The sequence below is a fragment of the Elephantulus edwardii genome, unplaced genomic scaffold (assembly GCF_000299155.1).
Source record: "Elephantulus edwardii isolate Elephantulus edwardi_28Jun2011 unplaced genomic scaffold, EleEdw1.0 scaffold00001, whole genome shotgun sequence".
NCBI lineage: Eukaryota > Metazoa > Chordata > Mammalia > Macroscelidea > Macroscelididae > Elephantulus > Elephantulus edwardii.
This window is the reverse complement of record NW_006399751.1, coordinates 43154478-43170856: the sequence shown is the minus strand read 5'-3', so window position 1 is coordinate 43170856 and position 16379 is coordinate 43154478. Positions and strand designations below refer to the sequence as shown.

The 16379-nt window shown below is 45.3% G+C and overlaps 1 protein-coding gene across 1 annotated transcript in view; it reads right to left on the bottom strand.

Annotated features, from left to right (window-relative positions):
• Positions 1-3133: 3133 nt before the first annotated feature.
• The window catches only part of CHRNA1 (cholinergic receptor, nicotinic, alpha 1 (muscle)), a 35003-nt gene continuing 21757 nt past the window's right edge, over positions 3134-16379 (bottom strand). Inside the window, exons 4-9 of the mRNA XM_006878818.1 lie at positions 15092-15201; positions 11912-12107; positions 10001-10238; positions 6019-6242; positions 4147-4386; positions 3134-3332 (exon numbers count right to left, since the gene is read on the bottom strand). Coding sequence (XP_006878880.1) covers positions 3201-3332; positions 4147-4386; positions 6019-6242; positions 10001-10238; positions 11912-12107; positions 15092-15201 — 1140 coding nt within the window. The 3' untranslated portion in view covers positions 3134-3200. The remainder of the gene's footprint in view (positions 3333-4146; positions 4387-6018; positions 6243-10000; positions 10239-11911; positions 12108-15091; positions 15202-16379) is intronic.

Below are 16379 nucleotides of genomic sequence, written 5' to 3'. Positions count from 1 at the left end.
GAGCACAGTGGAGGGTGTTAGGGATTGAATTGTGTTCCCTAAAAAGCTGTGTTGATATTTGAATACCCCTTATCTGTCTAGATCTCAGATGCATCTAAGGGATTGAAAAGACCATGGCCTTAATCAGGTACACCTTAGTCTTTAATCTGGCATCATTGCTCCTCAGTAATTTGGATATTGAATAAGGATAATGAATAAGGACAACAGGAGAAGAATTGATACCTTTGAGCTGTGTTGTTTGAGGAGAGTACTGAATATTCCATGGACTGGCAAAAGATAACCACAAACAGATAAGTCTTAGAGGAAGTGCAGCCAGAGTGTTCTTAAAGGCAAGGATGGTGAAGTGTCATTTCACACACTTTGGACATGTTGTTAGGACAGGCTATTCTATATAGAAAGGGACATCATGTTTGGAAAGGTCAGCAAAAGAGAGGAAGGCCCTCAACCAGATGGATTGACATGGTGACTGAAGCAATGGGCTCAAGTATGTCAGATATTGTGAGGTTGGTAGAGGATAGGACAAGGTTCAGACCTGTTAGTTATAGAGTCTCTATGAGTCCTGGTAGACTCCTCGTCACCTAACAACAATATCTGTCAGCATGACCTTTTTTTAGAGTAGGGTCTTTGAAAGCTGAGGTAATATAAAGTTGTGTTGAGGGCGATGACTCCAGATCTAATGAGAATGTTGTCCTCATAAAAGAGAAGAAGGGGTAGAGACACACAGGGAGGAGATTGCTATGGAAAGAGGCATCTGGGTGCTAACAAACACCTGAGTTACCAGCAGCCAGAGGACAGGAAGGCTCTGCCTCAGGGCTGACGGATTCTGGATCTGCTGATGCACTAGTTGGGGACTGGTAGTCTTTCAACTGTGAGACAAGCAATCTCTGACGTATAGGTCACTCAGTTTGTGGCATTTTGTTATCGTTGTCTTAGGAAACAAAGCACAGTGAGCTTCACTTTTAGGGGGGAAATGAGATTTTTTATGCAATGGATACAGCAGGAGTTGAGTGAACTGGCTTGTCACTAACTTGCTCCAGAACCCAACAGAGGTCATTTTCGGAGGCTCAGTGTCCTTACTAACCCAGTGGGGTTGGGTGAAGCAACTTTTAAGTCCCTTCTCAAAGTCTATAGTTAGTCCTGGAAGACAACAATGGGGCAAGGGGGGAATCAAGACATTAAAGCTTTTTGTTATATGTAGCTGGGTTCCAACTCGCTTTGAAACAATTGAACCAACCACTTCTTGTTGCTCTATACTGTTGAATCAGAACCAGCTGGCTCTCCTGCAGGTCTTCAGAGGCAGTAAATCATACGGAGGCAATTGCCAATCCTTCTCCCATGGAGCAGCTGATGGCAATAACATAAACCTTTCTCCTCAAAGCTGCTGGTGGATTCAGACTGCAGAGTTTTTAGTTAGCAGCACACTTCCTTACCAATAAGCCACCAGAGCTCCCCAAAACAACCCCTGCACACAGCAAACTCGTCCCATCCCATCACTTGCTGCAATGCAGTTTTTAAATAATTAAAAAGGCTTTGAGTCTTGTCCTGCACTAAACAGTAAACAGCACTCCCTGCTCTGTTCTGTTTTACCCAAGAATTCAATTTAAAAACACACTTAGGAATGGATCTCGTCCACAACTCAGGGACTGTGTATTTTGAATGAAGCCCCTTGGCCCTCCCTTGGTGTGTGTTGGGAAATCCCGTGAAGAAGTAGATGGAAACCCCTGGGCCGAGCAGATTGCCTCATGGCCACCCACTGCTGCCCACTGGTGTCAACATGGGTCAGATGTGATCTGAAGGTCATTTCTGAGTCCAGACCTGGACAGCTTTTGGTTCTGTGGTGAACTAGGTTGTGAGAATGGCTTGACAGTTACTATGGAGAAAAGAAATCACTTTCTCTCCTACTCCTCTAGAATTTTAATAACGGTAACAATGAATGCATAAATTTCTGGTTTTCTTTATAGCACTTCAACCCCAAGTATGATTAAGGCAAGGACTTGAGGAGAAAAGCAGAAAGTTTAACTGGGAAGGCAGAAAGATGGCTGATACTGGACAGAAGATCTAGGCAACATGCACCAGAGTTATAGAATAGCCCGACTCAAGCGACGGGTGGCCTGAGAGAGGGGAGCCAATACACAGATGCGGCCACATCTGCTTTGAAATGTCAAGGTCAGGATCTACATCTTAACTCTTCTACTTAGCAATGCAGGAAATGAATGTAACCTCCTTGAGATTCTTTGTTCTCTCTTTTTGTGTGTGTGTGTGTGTGTACCGTCAAATTGGATCTGACTGGTACAGGAGGCAATTGTTCCTCCTTCTTCAGCAGAGCATCTGGTGGATTTGAACCGCGCACCTCTGGGATTGCAGTGCAGTTTCCTGCCACTAGGCCACCAGAGCTCACCTCTTTGTTCTCATTTGCAAATGCACTCTAGTGCCTGGACCTCACATTTGGTACATACTATTGTTGTTGTGTACCATTGGGTCAGAATCAACCTGCTGACCCTCCAGCAAGTTTTCAGAAACAGTTAATCCCACAAGAGGAGACTGCTCATCCTTCTCCCTCAGGGCAGCTGGCAGATTCGAACTGTGTACATTAAGGATTGCAGGTTCTTACCACTAGGCCACCAGAGCTCCCTCTAACTGGGCTCTATTTCTATTCTTCAAATACGGGACTTCATATCCAGGTGCCATGTTTATACCGGTAAACTCTTCCCTCGCCTCCCAGTTCTAGAATTGTACTTTAAAGCATGGAGTTTCAGTGCAATTTGTATTTCAGTGGTCATTCTGGAACATACTGCTTCCTTTCTACTGTTTCTGTCTCTAAACCAGCTGCTGTATCTCTTTGGTACTGGAAGGTACGACTTTCCTAGTGAGCACAAAGCTAGCACCATAATCAAGTAAAAGACAATAAACCTCAAACTCAAGTTATCTTCGTGGGTTGAAATCCTCCAGATGGTATTGGAAATCAACAGCTTCATTTATTTTAAAGGCTCACTCTCCAGGGAGGCACACAGGAGGGAAGGGAGCAGCAGTGGGAAACACACTGAGACCACTCCTTACATAAACACGAGTCCCAATCTTAACACTAAGCACAGAAAATGAAATGGTTGCAGAATGAGAACCTCTCAGATGCGCGGACAACTCTTCCTCTTTTCCTTCTGCTCTGGTTAGACCCCGGGCAGAGGCCCAGCTCAGCTTTAAGCTCATCCTTGCTGATTCAATTCAATGAGGCGACCCGCAAACACAGCCAGGGTTCCAATGATGCAGACCAGCATGAAGACGCCAAGGAGGATGTGATCCATCACCATCGCCACATATTTCCATTCCTCAGCCGCCTGAGAAAGAAGGGTGTTAGACAGAATTTCTGGAACAGGTCTCCTAATACTCACGCCAGGCATCATCTGTTGTTGTTGTTGCTGTGTACTATAGAGGTGGAACCAATTCATATCTGATCCTCCAGCAAGTTTTCCAAAGCTGTGAATCACACTGGAAGAGATTGACCATATTTCTCCCACAGAGTGGCTGGTAGATTTGAACCATGTTTCTTTGGGTTGGCAGTGAAACTCCTTATCCACTAGGTCATTAGAACTCATTTGCATCATCTATAGGCCTTTGTATCCACCACCTCCATCCACATCCTCAACAACCGCGGGTGGATAATAGAAACAGTTGCCTAGGAGTCAAGTTTGCCTCATAATGACCTTTGCAGTCCATCATGTTCCTCATATGTTATGAGTATTCCTATGAATTGACCTTTAGGCTGTTGTTTGGTGAACTCTGCCCAAATTTTTGGTTAGCAGCCAAGTGTATTAACCATTTGTGCCCCCCATGGTTTTTATGTTTTGAAAGAACTATTCTGATTTTTAAAATTTTATTTTATGTGCATGTGTGTGTGTGTGTGTGTGTGTGTGTGTGTGGTCGAATCAGATCCAACTGGTACAGGAGGAGATTGCCTCTCCTCCAGCAGAGCATCTGGTGGGTTCGAACTGCGTGCCTTCAGGATTGCAGCGCAGGAAAGAATTATTCTAAATGTAACGACCTACTAAGGTGGTCTAGAGGTCTCCCACCCACCAAGCCAAACCCATCTGCCTGCGCGTTTGCATTTGACGGTCTCGGCCCGGAGATGCGGAATTAGAGTAGGAAGCTTACGTTGTTGGACTCCTGGTCTGACTTCATGGTCTCTGCGATGTACTTGACGCCCTCGATGGCGCTCTTCACTTCAGGGTGTTTGATGAGAGGTGAGTGGAAGCCCATGGGTGGAGGCCCAGGCTTCCCAGAAATGTCAGAAATATCAATGTCTTCCGAAAATATCTTCCTTTCTTGTTTTTCCCTGGATGGCCTTTTCATTGTGGAGAAAAACATGATATTTGGAATAGTGTCGATAAAAACCTAAGATTTAAAAAGAAAGAAATCTATGTGTGAGAATTTTTGCCTGGGGCAAAACATCAAGTTCTGTTATTTCTGGTTTGGGTTTTGTCTGGGGCTTTTTGTTGTTTAGTTTTTAAAATTAGCTATATATCCCTAGGCCCCAACATCCTTGTCTTGAAACTAAGAGGCCTCTACTAGTTTTTCTCAAAGATGTCTCCACCCACCCACATCCTGGGGTAGAGCAAACTACTATCATTAACCGTGATTCTGTAATGTGAGAAGGTCGCCACAGGAGGGAGCCTGTGTGCAAATTTTGGATTCACAAGTAAAGGGTGAAGCTCAAGCTTCAAGAGTCAGGCATTTTCAAGCTCCAGGCACAAATTCCCCCCCCCCCCACCCCCCCAGAAATGTGTTGGCCAGGTTATGTAGTGAAAAGGATCCTTCTCTCCTAAAATATACAGGTTTCCAACCTCACAAAATTGCTGGATTGTTTTCTTCTATTTCTTGTTCCTGAAGAAACTCAACATAGGTATTGCTAGGAGTTGCCCAGGAGACATTAATTACAGAAGCAGGGGGCTATTACTTGCCCACAAAAAGAACACATCACAAGCAGTAGTTCTCAATTCTGGACAGATCTATTACATTCTGTGCCAAAGACCCTGGAGTTTGGTATTTCATTGAAGTTTTATATTGTGAGATATTACATATTGTTGTTGTTGTGTGTCATTGACTTGGAACTGACCTATAGCTGACCCTCCAACAGGTTTTCAGAGGTAGTTAATGGCACAGGAGGAGACTGCCCATCCTTCTCCCATGGAGCAGCTGATGGCAATAACATAAACATTCCGGACTATGCTCTTTATCAAACTCACTTTTTGACACTGACACTCTCTTATCGAGATTCCATCTAGTTCCATTTCTAATTGAACTATTTTTCTGGTTTTCAGTAGATAATTCTACTAGATAAAAAAGAAGCAGATTGTTCATAAGAGATGTATACATAGAAGTCTCAAGAGCGCGTTGGTGTGCCATCGAGTTGGAACTGACTCATAGCTGACCTCCAGCAGGTTTTCAGAGACTGTTTAATCTCAGTGGAAGAGATTGTCCTCCCTCTGAGCAGCTGGTGGATTCAAACCACATGCCTTAGAGATTGCAGCACAGTTTCTTACCACTAGGCTGCCAGAACTCCCTCATTAAGAGATAAATACATAGAAATCTCAGGAACAGCACATTTTAATTTTAAAAAGGTGCTGAATCAAAGAAACTCTATGAGCAACAGACATAAAAAGTCTAAATTTCTGTCTTCCCACTGAGAAAAGGTAAACACTAAGAGTCTAGAGACTCTTGGACCACTGACCTTAGACCTCAGCTATGTGAAACCTCTGCCAAGTTTGATCATTTAAGCCTCCTCCTGAAACCTATCATTCAAGGTGAAAAAGAACTCTGAAGACTTGGTCTCTAACCACCGAACTAACATTGTAACCATTAATTCTGATTCTCTGGTTTTAATTGAACACTGTGAGGTCATGACTACCCTGGAACAAAGTACACAAGTGCATGCTATCAAGCCTGTCTAACTGTCCATTTCAAGGCAGAGCCCCACACCCCCTAAAGGGAACTCTGCCCTGCGTGCAGCGCACAGGGCCCCCTCACCTTCCGCACCCACTCAGGCATGACGTGAGTGCTGGGCGAGCGGTGGTGCGTGTTGATGACGATGACGGTGATGATGATGGACGCAATGACGAACACCATGGTGAACAGCATGTATTTCCCGATCAGGGGCACCGCGCTGGAGGTGGACGGGATCAGCTCCACGATGACCAGAAGGAACACGGTCAAGGACAGCAGGACGGAGATGCTCAGAGTCATCTTCTCTCCTGGGAAGAGAAGACGACCACGCATCACCCGGAGCCACAGGGGACAGGAATGTGACCGGCATGTTCTCACAACAGTATTCTAGAGTCTCTTTTCTACACAGTATCCTTAGTGACCTTGAAACTTCAGCTCTGCTGGGGCAAATGGCAAGTGTTTCCACGAGAGGCGGCCAAGCAGGAAGGAGCTGCTTCATCTCAAGCCTCAGAATTCCATGTCTTGGCAGAATCCAAGGATCAAAGGGATTCCTGGGGATGACACCTGGGTCAACAAAGTCTCCTTCTGCAGAAGAATGAAGGGAGTTTCACAAAACTAAACTGTAGCCTGGGCTTCCTGTTGCTTAGACATAGACGGGAAGCTCTCCAACCATTGCTGATGCAGATGGACCATATGTTTTCATGTATTATATAAGCGCTCTGGTAGTCTAGTGGTAAGAATCAGTGCTGCAATCCTAAAGGCACGTGGATCAAATCCCCTAGCTGCTCTGCAGGAGGAGGATGGGCAATCTCCTCCCCTGTGATCACTGACTCTGAAAACCCACTAGAGTGTCAACTTGATGACACACAACAATAAATCATATAAGTACTAACATAAATGATAAAATGTAACATAAATGATAATGCAACAAAGCTTAAAAATCATAAAAAAGACCAGGCTTACTGGTCTGAGAGAGAATGGTCACTCTTCAGGTCTAGAATTGAATTTATCCCAAAGGATCATCCTTCAATCAAACAGTATATAGGACAATGCACATAATAGCTCATAACATTAATATTCCTATGAAGTAGGAATTCCTTAGAACAATAAGCCACATAGGACCAAAAAGGCACCATTTGCCCAGTGATAAGGCTCAGAAAGAAGAAAAGGAGAAGAAAGGATCAGTGGAAATGGGAAAAATAAGGAGGAAATGGGAAGAATCCTAATACATTGTGGGACTGTAATCAATGTCACAAAACAATATGTGTGTGGACTGTTGAATGGAAAACGTATTTGATCTGTAAACTTTCATCAAAATCTCATATTAAAGGAACACAGATTCCGTCCACATCCATCTCTTTTCTTCAAGCTCTATAATTTCTAGGTGAAGAATATTCAAAGTATTATTAGTTGAGCAAGTATGGCACCAGGGCAGGGGTACTTTTTGTGGGGTGTTGCCCGTTTTAGATACAGTAGAAGACTTGTGGGAGAGGATTTCCTTGGGCTTGTCATGCTGGTTTTGTCCTTGGAAAACCCTCCGATGGAGCTTTGTAACCAGTAAGTAATTAGGAACCCCTCCCATTTCCCATCTTGTTAACAACTTTTATTCTTTAAAAAAAAAAAAAAAAGCCCTTCCTGCTCCACAGATGTCTGTGTTTGGTAATTTTTGAGCTCATGTACCACTCACCCTGGGAAATACCAGGAAAGTCTTCCACTGATGACCCATTTGGGGGACAGTTTGAAGCCATTGATCACCAAGCTCTGAGTGGCACTGTCACTTGTACAATGTCCTGTGTTCCATCCTGCCCCAGTGGGGCTTCAAAGGGATTTAGCAAACAGCCCAGGAAAGATGGAGCTAGCCCTCCATCCTCCATGCAGTGAGGCATGGGGACAACGTGGCCGTCTTGAGAACACAGGCATCGAGCTTGGCCTCTTTACAGTCCTCCTCGAATGTTCCTCCTCCTCCACTACTGCCAAAGCCCTGCTTTTTCTAATCCAACTGCATTCGCTTATTCAGCCTTGGGGCTGCCATGAAAGATGAGCACAGCACATTCCTGCCCTTCAAGCATCTGATGCTCTGTGACGCCAAAGCTAACACACAAACCAAGGCAGGAAATGAAGTACGCTGTTTGAACAGAAGTAGATTCGAGATATGGAGAAATCAATGCTACTGGCTTGCCTGGGAAAGACTTCAAACATAAAATATCTTTTAAGTGATATTTTCTGACTAACCATAATCATGCTGTAGTTGGTGATTTTTTTTTTTTTTACTCAGTGACCTCATGTGATAGAATAGCATCATTCCATATCAAGTTTTCTTCTCCTTTAATCTTTTTTTTTTCTTTCTGCCTTGCTAGAGTTTCATTAGGCAGGCTTGAACCACCAACTTTTGAGTTGGTAGTCAAACACTTAACTATTGTGCTACGAGGATCCTTAACAATAACAGTGTTGTTGTGGTTGCTGCTGCTATGTGTCTTCTGTCAGCAGTGACTTACAGCGACAACAGATCTGAACCCTGCACCATGCCCAGCATCCACACCTCTGATTACTGTCCAAAATAATTTCTAAGCTAAAATTCTTTCAACTTTATGCTGTTTTCATATTTTCTTTTTAAATAACATTTTTAATTTGGAAGTTTACAAATCATATTGGTTTTCCATTTAGATGTGTTCTTTTATAACATCAACAAGAATTGATCTGTGTAGTTAATTAATGATAACCTTTGATTACCTCCTTATTGTGTATTGCCATTCTCCTCACCAACTTATTTATTAACTTTTATTACCATCTTACTCGCTTCTCAGTCTATTAGCCTCCAAGATTGATTCTGTGTGTGTGTAAACTTTTAACTTTTGAAAATAGTGAATTTTACCACAGTTGTCCTGTTGGGCCTCACTTATGTCACCAGCATGCTTTGCTCTAGGTTTATCCATGCTATGCAATCTTTCACCAACTCTCGATAATTCTTTAGCACGGCACAATCCTCCATATGTGAGTGTAGCATAGTTTCTCTACCTATATGACTGTTGATGGACACTTTGGTTGTTTGCATCTCTTTGTTCCAGCAAAGGATGATTTGTAGCCATTCTGACAAGTTTGTGTAGTTTTGTGTATTTATCTTTCTATAAATAAGTTATCCAGGTTGATATCAGAGCAAGAATTGCTACTTGGTCTCATGTATAAAGCTGCTGCCACATGGAAAACAGAAAATGGACAAGAGCTCTTCAGGCAGTAAGAGGCAGGGCCTGGATTAATCAGTGTATAGGAAAGGACTTCAGAAGAAGGCTTCCCTAACTGAGCATCTATGACCTCACGACTGCTCCAGCACTTTTCTCTAAGAGCAAAGTGGGCATTCAGCAAACAGGTATAAATGATTAACGCTTGTTTATCTTAACCAACTGCTGTCAAATTGACTCCAACTCATCATCTCCTTGTGTGTCAAGATAGACCTGCCCTCCACAGGGTTTTCAGAGGCTGATACTTGAAGTCGAACACGCCTTTCTTCCAAGAGGCCTCAGAAGCGGCATCTGAGCGGACCTTTTGGTAAGCTAGCAATCAAGCACACGAACCCCTGGTGTCGTTCCGAGTCTCCCCCTGTGCTAACGCACTCATTGCTCTTGAGTGGAAACGGACTCATAGCTGCCCTTCCTCCGGGCTTCTGAGACTATAAATCACATGACGGGAAACTGCCTGCCTTTCTCCAGAAAAGCTGTCGGTGGCTCTGAACCACCAGAGAGGTGCATCCTTCGGGTTGGCAGGGCAGCTCCTTACAGACTGCACCGCTAGAGCGAGTGAATGTTAACTAGACTGTGCCACCCGTGAGCCTCTGTCAGGTCACGTTCACCTCTGCCTGCTGTGTGTCCCTGCCCGGCTGAGACTTCCAGCCCCAGTGACCCCACTGCTGCTCACGGCCACGCGGCAAATGGCACCTCCCTTCGCAGGGATGAGGACTTGGCTCTGCTGCACGTATTTTTCTGTTAGCCTGCCTTTCTTTCTGGGATTTTCCCAACATAGCGGCACACGATCCATCAGTGTCAGCAGCGGTCGTCATAGCAACTGCACCCACCTGAGTCCGTGGGCAGGTAGAAAACCAGGCCGGTGAGGAAGGAGAAGAGCAGGCAGGGGATGATGACATTGACAATGAAGTAGAGAGGCAGCCGCTGCATGACGAAGTGGTAGGTGATGTCCAGGTAGGGCGTGGTGGGGCAGCAGGCGTAGAACACCCAGTGCTTCCAGCCCCGGGCCTCCTTGATCACCCACTCCCCACTTTCCATGAAGTTGCTCAGATCAGGCTGGTCACTTTCCTGCGAGGGTGGAAGGAGGTTGTGAAAGCCCAGCCAAGTCACCCTGAGAAGATGCCAGGTTTCCTAGCCAGCTGGGGTGAAGCAATAGCCTCCAGTCACTGGCCTGGAAGGTGGCTTACAATCCTTTCATAATAAAATAGAGGAATTTGGACTATCAGGGTTCTGTATTTTGGGTACACAGGCAAGTCATGTGGAAGATTTTGAAACTGAATAATTGATGCCCTGTTGCATAAGTGAACCAAGATGGCCTCAGGGTATTTCTTGAAGGCCCCAAAACCCTCCCTTGCCAAACTTGACATTTTTACACATCTAATGATGGGAAGCCTCCTCCTGTGAGATTTACTGCCTCTGAAAACCCACCAGAGGGTCAGCTATGAGTCAGTTCTGACTCAACAGTACTCAACAACAAGTTGTCATGAAAGTACCCCAAATAAACAAAGTTGTAGTCACTCAGAGCCACCTGCTTTCACAGACCCCTCAAAATGGCACCCAACTATCTGCTGATGCCTAGAAGTCATTACCACTGAGTCAATTCCCCCTTGTGGTGACCCCACGTGCACCAAGGCAGACCTGTGTTCCACAGAGTTCTCAATGGCTGATTTTTCCAAATTGAATTGCCAGGCCTTCCTTCCAAGGCACTTCTAAGTGGACTTCAGCTTTTTGGTTGACAGTCAAAGAGTGACACTTTTGTACACTCTGGGGACTCCTGTAGTGGCCCCAGGCAGACAAGTCCTGCCATCATGAAGACCCCAAGCGGCTACTGCCCTTTAGAGAGCTCTGAAGAGCTCTCAGATGCTCCGCCTTTGCTAAAGGACGTTGTCTAAATGCACACCCCTTCTCCTCTGCCTCCCACCTCTCCTTTGGCATCAACCTTGCCCCTGACTCCAGCAGACCCTGCACTTCTTGCCTCCTGGAGCTATTGCTGCTTCAAGGACTTCAGCAAGCAGATCTTTCCAAACCTGGGTCCCAGGAAACAGTGCCATCTTGTGATCATGTTTGTGTTTGATCTGTCCCTCAAATCCCATGCACTCACTTTAGGCCCTAGCTCACCCCCACACTGATTCAATCAAGCACACTTGGGTCTCTGCTTGGACATTGGACATTCATTTAAGTTCCCAAGGTCTGTGTACTGACAACTTCCCAACCAAAGGAAAACCAATGAACTAAAAAGTCCTCAAAGCTTTAACCAGGACATCTAACTGGTTCATTCCAGCTCCATCCCAGATATACTGAGTCAGAATCTATAGTTCAAAATGATCGTCAGGGTGACTCCTACATGCATGTATGAATCACCTGGGAATTTTGCAAAGCTCTCAATTCTGAGTCCAGATCAAAACTCGAACACATTGCTGTTGGATCAGAACTGACTCTTGGCTGACCCTCCACTGGGTTTCTGCTGTTGTAGAATCCACGAGAGGAGACTATATATCTGTCCCCCACAGGACACTGCTGGCTCTGAACCACCATAAGAAGCATCTTTGGGGCTGGCACTGAAACTCCATGTGGACTATTTCTGGAAATGCAAATTCTCAGTAGGGGGTCAAACTGAATGAAACCGTTTGAAAACCTGGTTCTAACTGGTACTAAGGGTCCATGGTTCCACAGAGACAGAAGTTAAAGATCAGAATAATAGCTTTCTTGAACTGTCCTTATCACACTTGACCACCACGTACCGCATTGATGGCCACTACCGAGCCATCATAGGTCCAGGTCCCCAGCTTCATGCTGCAGTTCTGCTCGTCAAAGGGAAAGTGGGTGACGATGATCTCACAGTAGCTCTTAAAGATGGCTGGAGGCGTCCACGTGATGTGGCCCGTGTAGTCCAGGAGCACCTTGGTAAACTTGACAATGGCAAAGTCACCATCTGCACTACAATTGGGATGAAAGAGAAACATGGCTTCAAGTGACAGATGAGCCTTCAGTTCTGCTCAGGGAAGTTAACAGGAGACAGCTGTTAATTATTCAGGTGCTAATTATAGATGCTTCTGGGCAGTGAGGATTTCTATCACAATGCTTCTGAAATTTGTGTGACAATAAGAATCACTGGGATACTTGCTGAGGAGGAAAATAAAATTATCCTGGGCACCACTTTCACCCTGATTCAGACTTTCTGGAGGGAGAATCTGAGAATCTACATTATAAAACAAAAATAAAAACCCAAGAGTCAATGATCCACTGGTCCACTGCATCCATATTTTTCTCTCTCCAATTTTCAGTAGCATTTATTTGTATCGTTGATCTTCATTCTTCCTTTCCCCAATATACTTTAGAACTGACTGGGGGGGAGGGGGAGAGAATAAGAATGCCTGGTAAAATCTGTTAGGCTAAAAATCAAAATGGAGGTTGAAGCTCAACTCAAAAATCCTATGTCAGGACATTTTCTGAAACCAGGACTCAGAAAACCCTATGTCAGGACATTTTTCTGAAATCAGAACTCAGAAATCCTATGTCAGGACATTCCCAAGTACCAGTTTCCCAAGACCAGAAACTTCATGCACCAATAAGCCACTGCAATGACCCCATATAAACCCCGAACCCAACCCCCAGTACTACTCCCCTAGCTGAGTAGCCCCACACACAATAGACTCTGAGAACTGTTACTACTGTGGTTCTTGGCTTTGATCTGAAACCTTTCAAAATCAGTGGCTCCTTGCTGTGATTGTCAGATTAAAGGATTGGTCTCTTATCTCCAGGAGAATTATTTACAACTACATGGTGAGGTCACAGACTGAGGTGGCTCCAAGGCCAAATGGGTGAGGCCTGAAGAGAGGGTCACCACTCAGCTCTGCCCACTGTGTCTATCAGGAGCAGAGGCCTCACATGGCCATATATTTGGATTCTTCATAAAAAACTGTAAATCCAGAGTTTTGGGATTGGTTGTGGGTTTTTTTTTTTTAATGTAACATTTCCAGATTTTTAGAAGCTGGAATTTTTTTTAGACACAAAATTTAGGTGATTAAAAAAATTATTTTATTATTCTTTTGTGTGTAGTGTCAAATCAGATCTGACTGGTACAGGAGGAGACTATCCCTCCTTCTCCAGCAGAGTATCTGGTGGATTGGAACTGCGCACCTCTGGGATTGCAGTGCAGATTCTTGCCACTAGGCCACCAGAGCTCACCGATAATTTTTTAAAAAATATTTTCATATTTTAACAATCATTCTTCTTTTTTTCCCCAGAGGTAGCTGCATTATGCCTGCAGGTCCCCTTTGGGAATATTTTCATTCCCTGTAAACAGCCTGTGTTTGGGGACTTGGCAGAGTGCAGAGTATTAAAACAGCTGTCCAGTGAGGAGGCTGAGTTCTGTCTCTGTGGGATTTGGGGGACCTTCACCTTAAAAGAAAAGAGATTGTTCCCCGCCCCTCCAAAAGACTTTCCCTTTCGGCCTGAGTGGAGCCCTTTTAACTAGAAAACTATATGGCATTCTTGATTCCAACTGAGCCTGAATTGACTCATATCTGACCCTCCAGTGGGTTTTTCAGAGGTTGTAAATCACATGGGAAGAGATTGTCCATCTTTCACCCTCTGAGCTGTTGGTGGATTTGAACTGCCTACCTTTGGGTAGTTCTACTGTTGGAATTCTCTGACCCTCCAGTAGATTTTCAGGAGCTGTAAATCACATGGAAGGAGACTGCCCATCTCTCTCCACTGGAGCAGTTAGTGGATCCAAACCACCCACCTTTGGATTGGCAGGGCAATCCTCTACCCACTAGGCCACCAGAATTCCGAAAGGAGCCCATAGAGGGCCTTACTGAGTTGCCACAGAGCTGATTCTGAGTCATGTAGTGTCCTTGTGTAACAAGAGAACTTTTATCCATAGTTTTATCCAGGGTTTTCCACAGTTGAGTTTTTAAAGGCAGATAGCCAGGCCTTTCTTCCCAGCTTCGTCTGGGTGGCTTGGACTGCCAACCCTTCAGTTAGCTGCTGAAAGTATTAGCTGTTTGCCATCTCCCTGGGGCTCCGTGGTAGACCTTAGATTGCCTGTTCATGTGTGGAGTTGAAATGGGATTCTCTCATCAGGGTGCTATGTGTCCAAAGACTCAGAGGACTTTAATTGCTCCCCTCAAATTCTGATCTGGCGGGGGAAGTAACACAAGGCACTCAGGCCCTTCAGCATATTTCTCTGAAAAGGTTACACAAATGATCGGGTAATTTGGCTCAGGATTTGAATTCTGGGGATAAGTGGAAGACAGGTGGTGGAAAATCAAAGCTGGGGTGTCATTTTCTGCCGCCTCCCGCCTTCCCGGATGTGCACGGCTGTTCCCCGCCCAGACACATGTCGTCTAATGTCAGGCCATAAATCCTCCAGGCCCGCATCCAGTGCGCCCGCCCAGGAAGGCTGCTCTTGGAAAGGAGCATTCCCTGACAAATGAAGGGCATATGATAATGAATGTGTCATTAGAGCGGGGCATCTTGAATCGCATTCTAATTCCCCAGCACGCAGTTGGCCATGGAGCAGGGCAGTGGGAGCGCCTGAGGCCAGGCCTGAGCGCGCAGGAACCACCCAGGAGGCGCCCCGACTGGGGAGGAAGGACGCTTCATGCCAACGAGCTCCATTAATCCAGCTTGGTTTCCTTGGAGGGTTGCCACACACCCTTCAGGAGCTCTCAGGGATTAAATGTCCCCCACCCCACCACCCTGCTGAAATTTGGCTCCGATGATTGTGTCTGTTCTAACACACGACACCATATGGCACCAGGAGCGAGCATGTCTGCACACTCGGCTCCGGGTGTCTGCAGTTATTTCATGTTGAGGGTGGTGAGGGGCATCTGAGCTGCAGCCCTTCACCGGCATTGGGCTCAGGGGTCCCCGTGGACCCTCGCTGCCCTCGGCCTCGGGCCTTGGGTTCTTACTTATTGTAGAGAACAAGGTCTGGGCGCCAGATCTTCTCCGAGGGAATGTGGATTTTTTTCACACCACCATAATCGTCTGGATTCCATTTTAGGTTGTAATCCACCCATTGCTAGAAGAGAAGTTACTTTGTCAATTACAAAGCAAAACTCATATTAACAACAACAACAACCAACAAACAAACAAACAGGTGTTATCAAGAGCTCTGAAGGGCATATAATTCAGACATTGAGAGGCTTGTGCTCATCTAAGATCATTTGACTCAGAATTCAGCTTTCACTCTAGCAGACAAACATAGCTAGTACTTAGTTTAGCATGAACTCTGCACAGGGACTGTTCTAAGCACTGCATTACTTAATGAACCCTCACAACAACCCTATTAGAGATGAACAGTCATACACCTCATTTTACAGGCTAGGAAACAGCAAGGAGCCTCCAGTTGGGAAGTGGCACACTCACTGTACTGCCTCCCAACCTAGGACAGGAAAAAATCACTGCGTGGACGTGGACATAGCGATACTTGTTGTGAAGCCTTGAGGAGGAACCAACTCATAGCTGACTCTCCAGTGGGTTTTCAGAGGCAGTTTAACTGAAAAAGGGGAACCCGTCACTCTTTCTTCCAAACAGAACCTGGTGGATTTGAACCACAGGGCTTTGGAATGGCAGCGCAGCTCCTTACCACTAGGCCACCAGAGCTTCCAAACCGAATTCCTATCCTGATCCTTATCCCTATCCTTACTATCTATATCTCTGTGAGATGGATTGATTCAGTGACTGGGGTAATGAGGGTAGGAGTGTCAGAGACAATAATACTGGCACAGGATAAAGCAGGGTCTACGGCTGTTGTACATAGAGTCACTATGAGTCTTGCTGTTGTACATAGAGTCACTATGAGTCTTAAGCAACTGGAGGGCACATAACAACAATATTATCTATGTATTTGGAGCTCTGGTAGCCTGATGGTAAGGAGTTGTACTGTCAACCCAAAGGCACATGGTTCGAATTTACCAGCTCCTCTGTAGGAGAAAATGGACCATTCTCCTATGAGATTACTGCCTCTGAAAACTAGCTGGAAGATCAGCTATGAGTTGGTTCTGTCTGAATGGAATGCAACAACAATATGTTGTTGTTGTTGTTATGTGCCGTCGAGTCGCTTGTGACTCATAGCGACCCTATGTACAACAGCCCTAAACTCCTCCCTGTCCTGTGCCAATAGCACTGTCTCTGACACTCCCATCCCAATTATCCCAGTCACTGAATCAATCCACCTCATAGAGGGTCTTCCTCTCC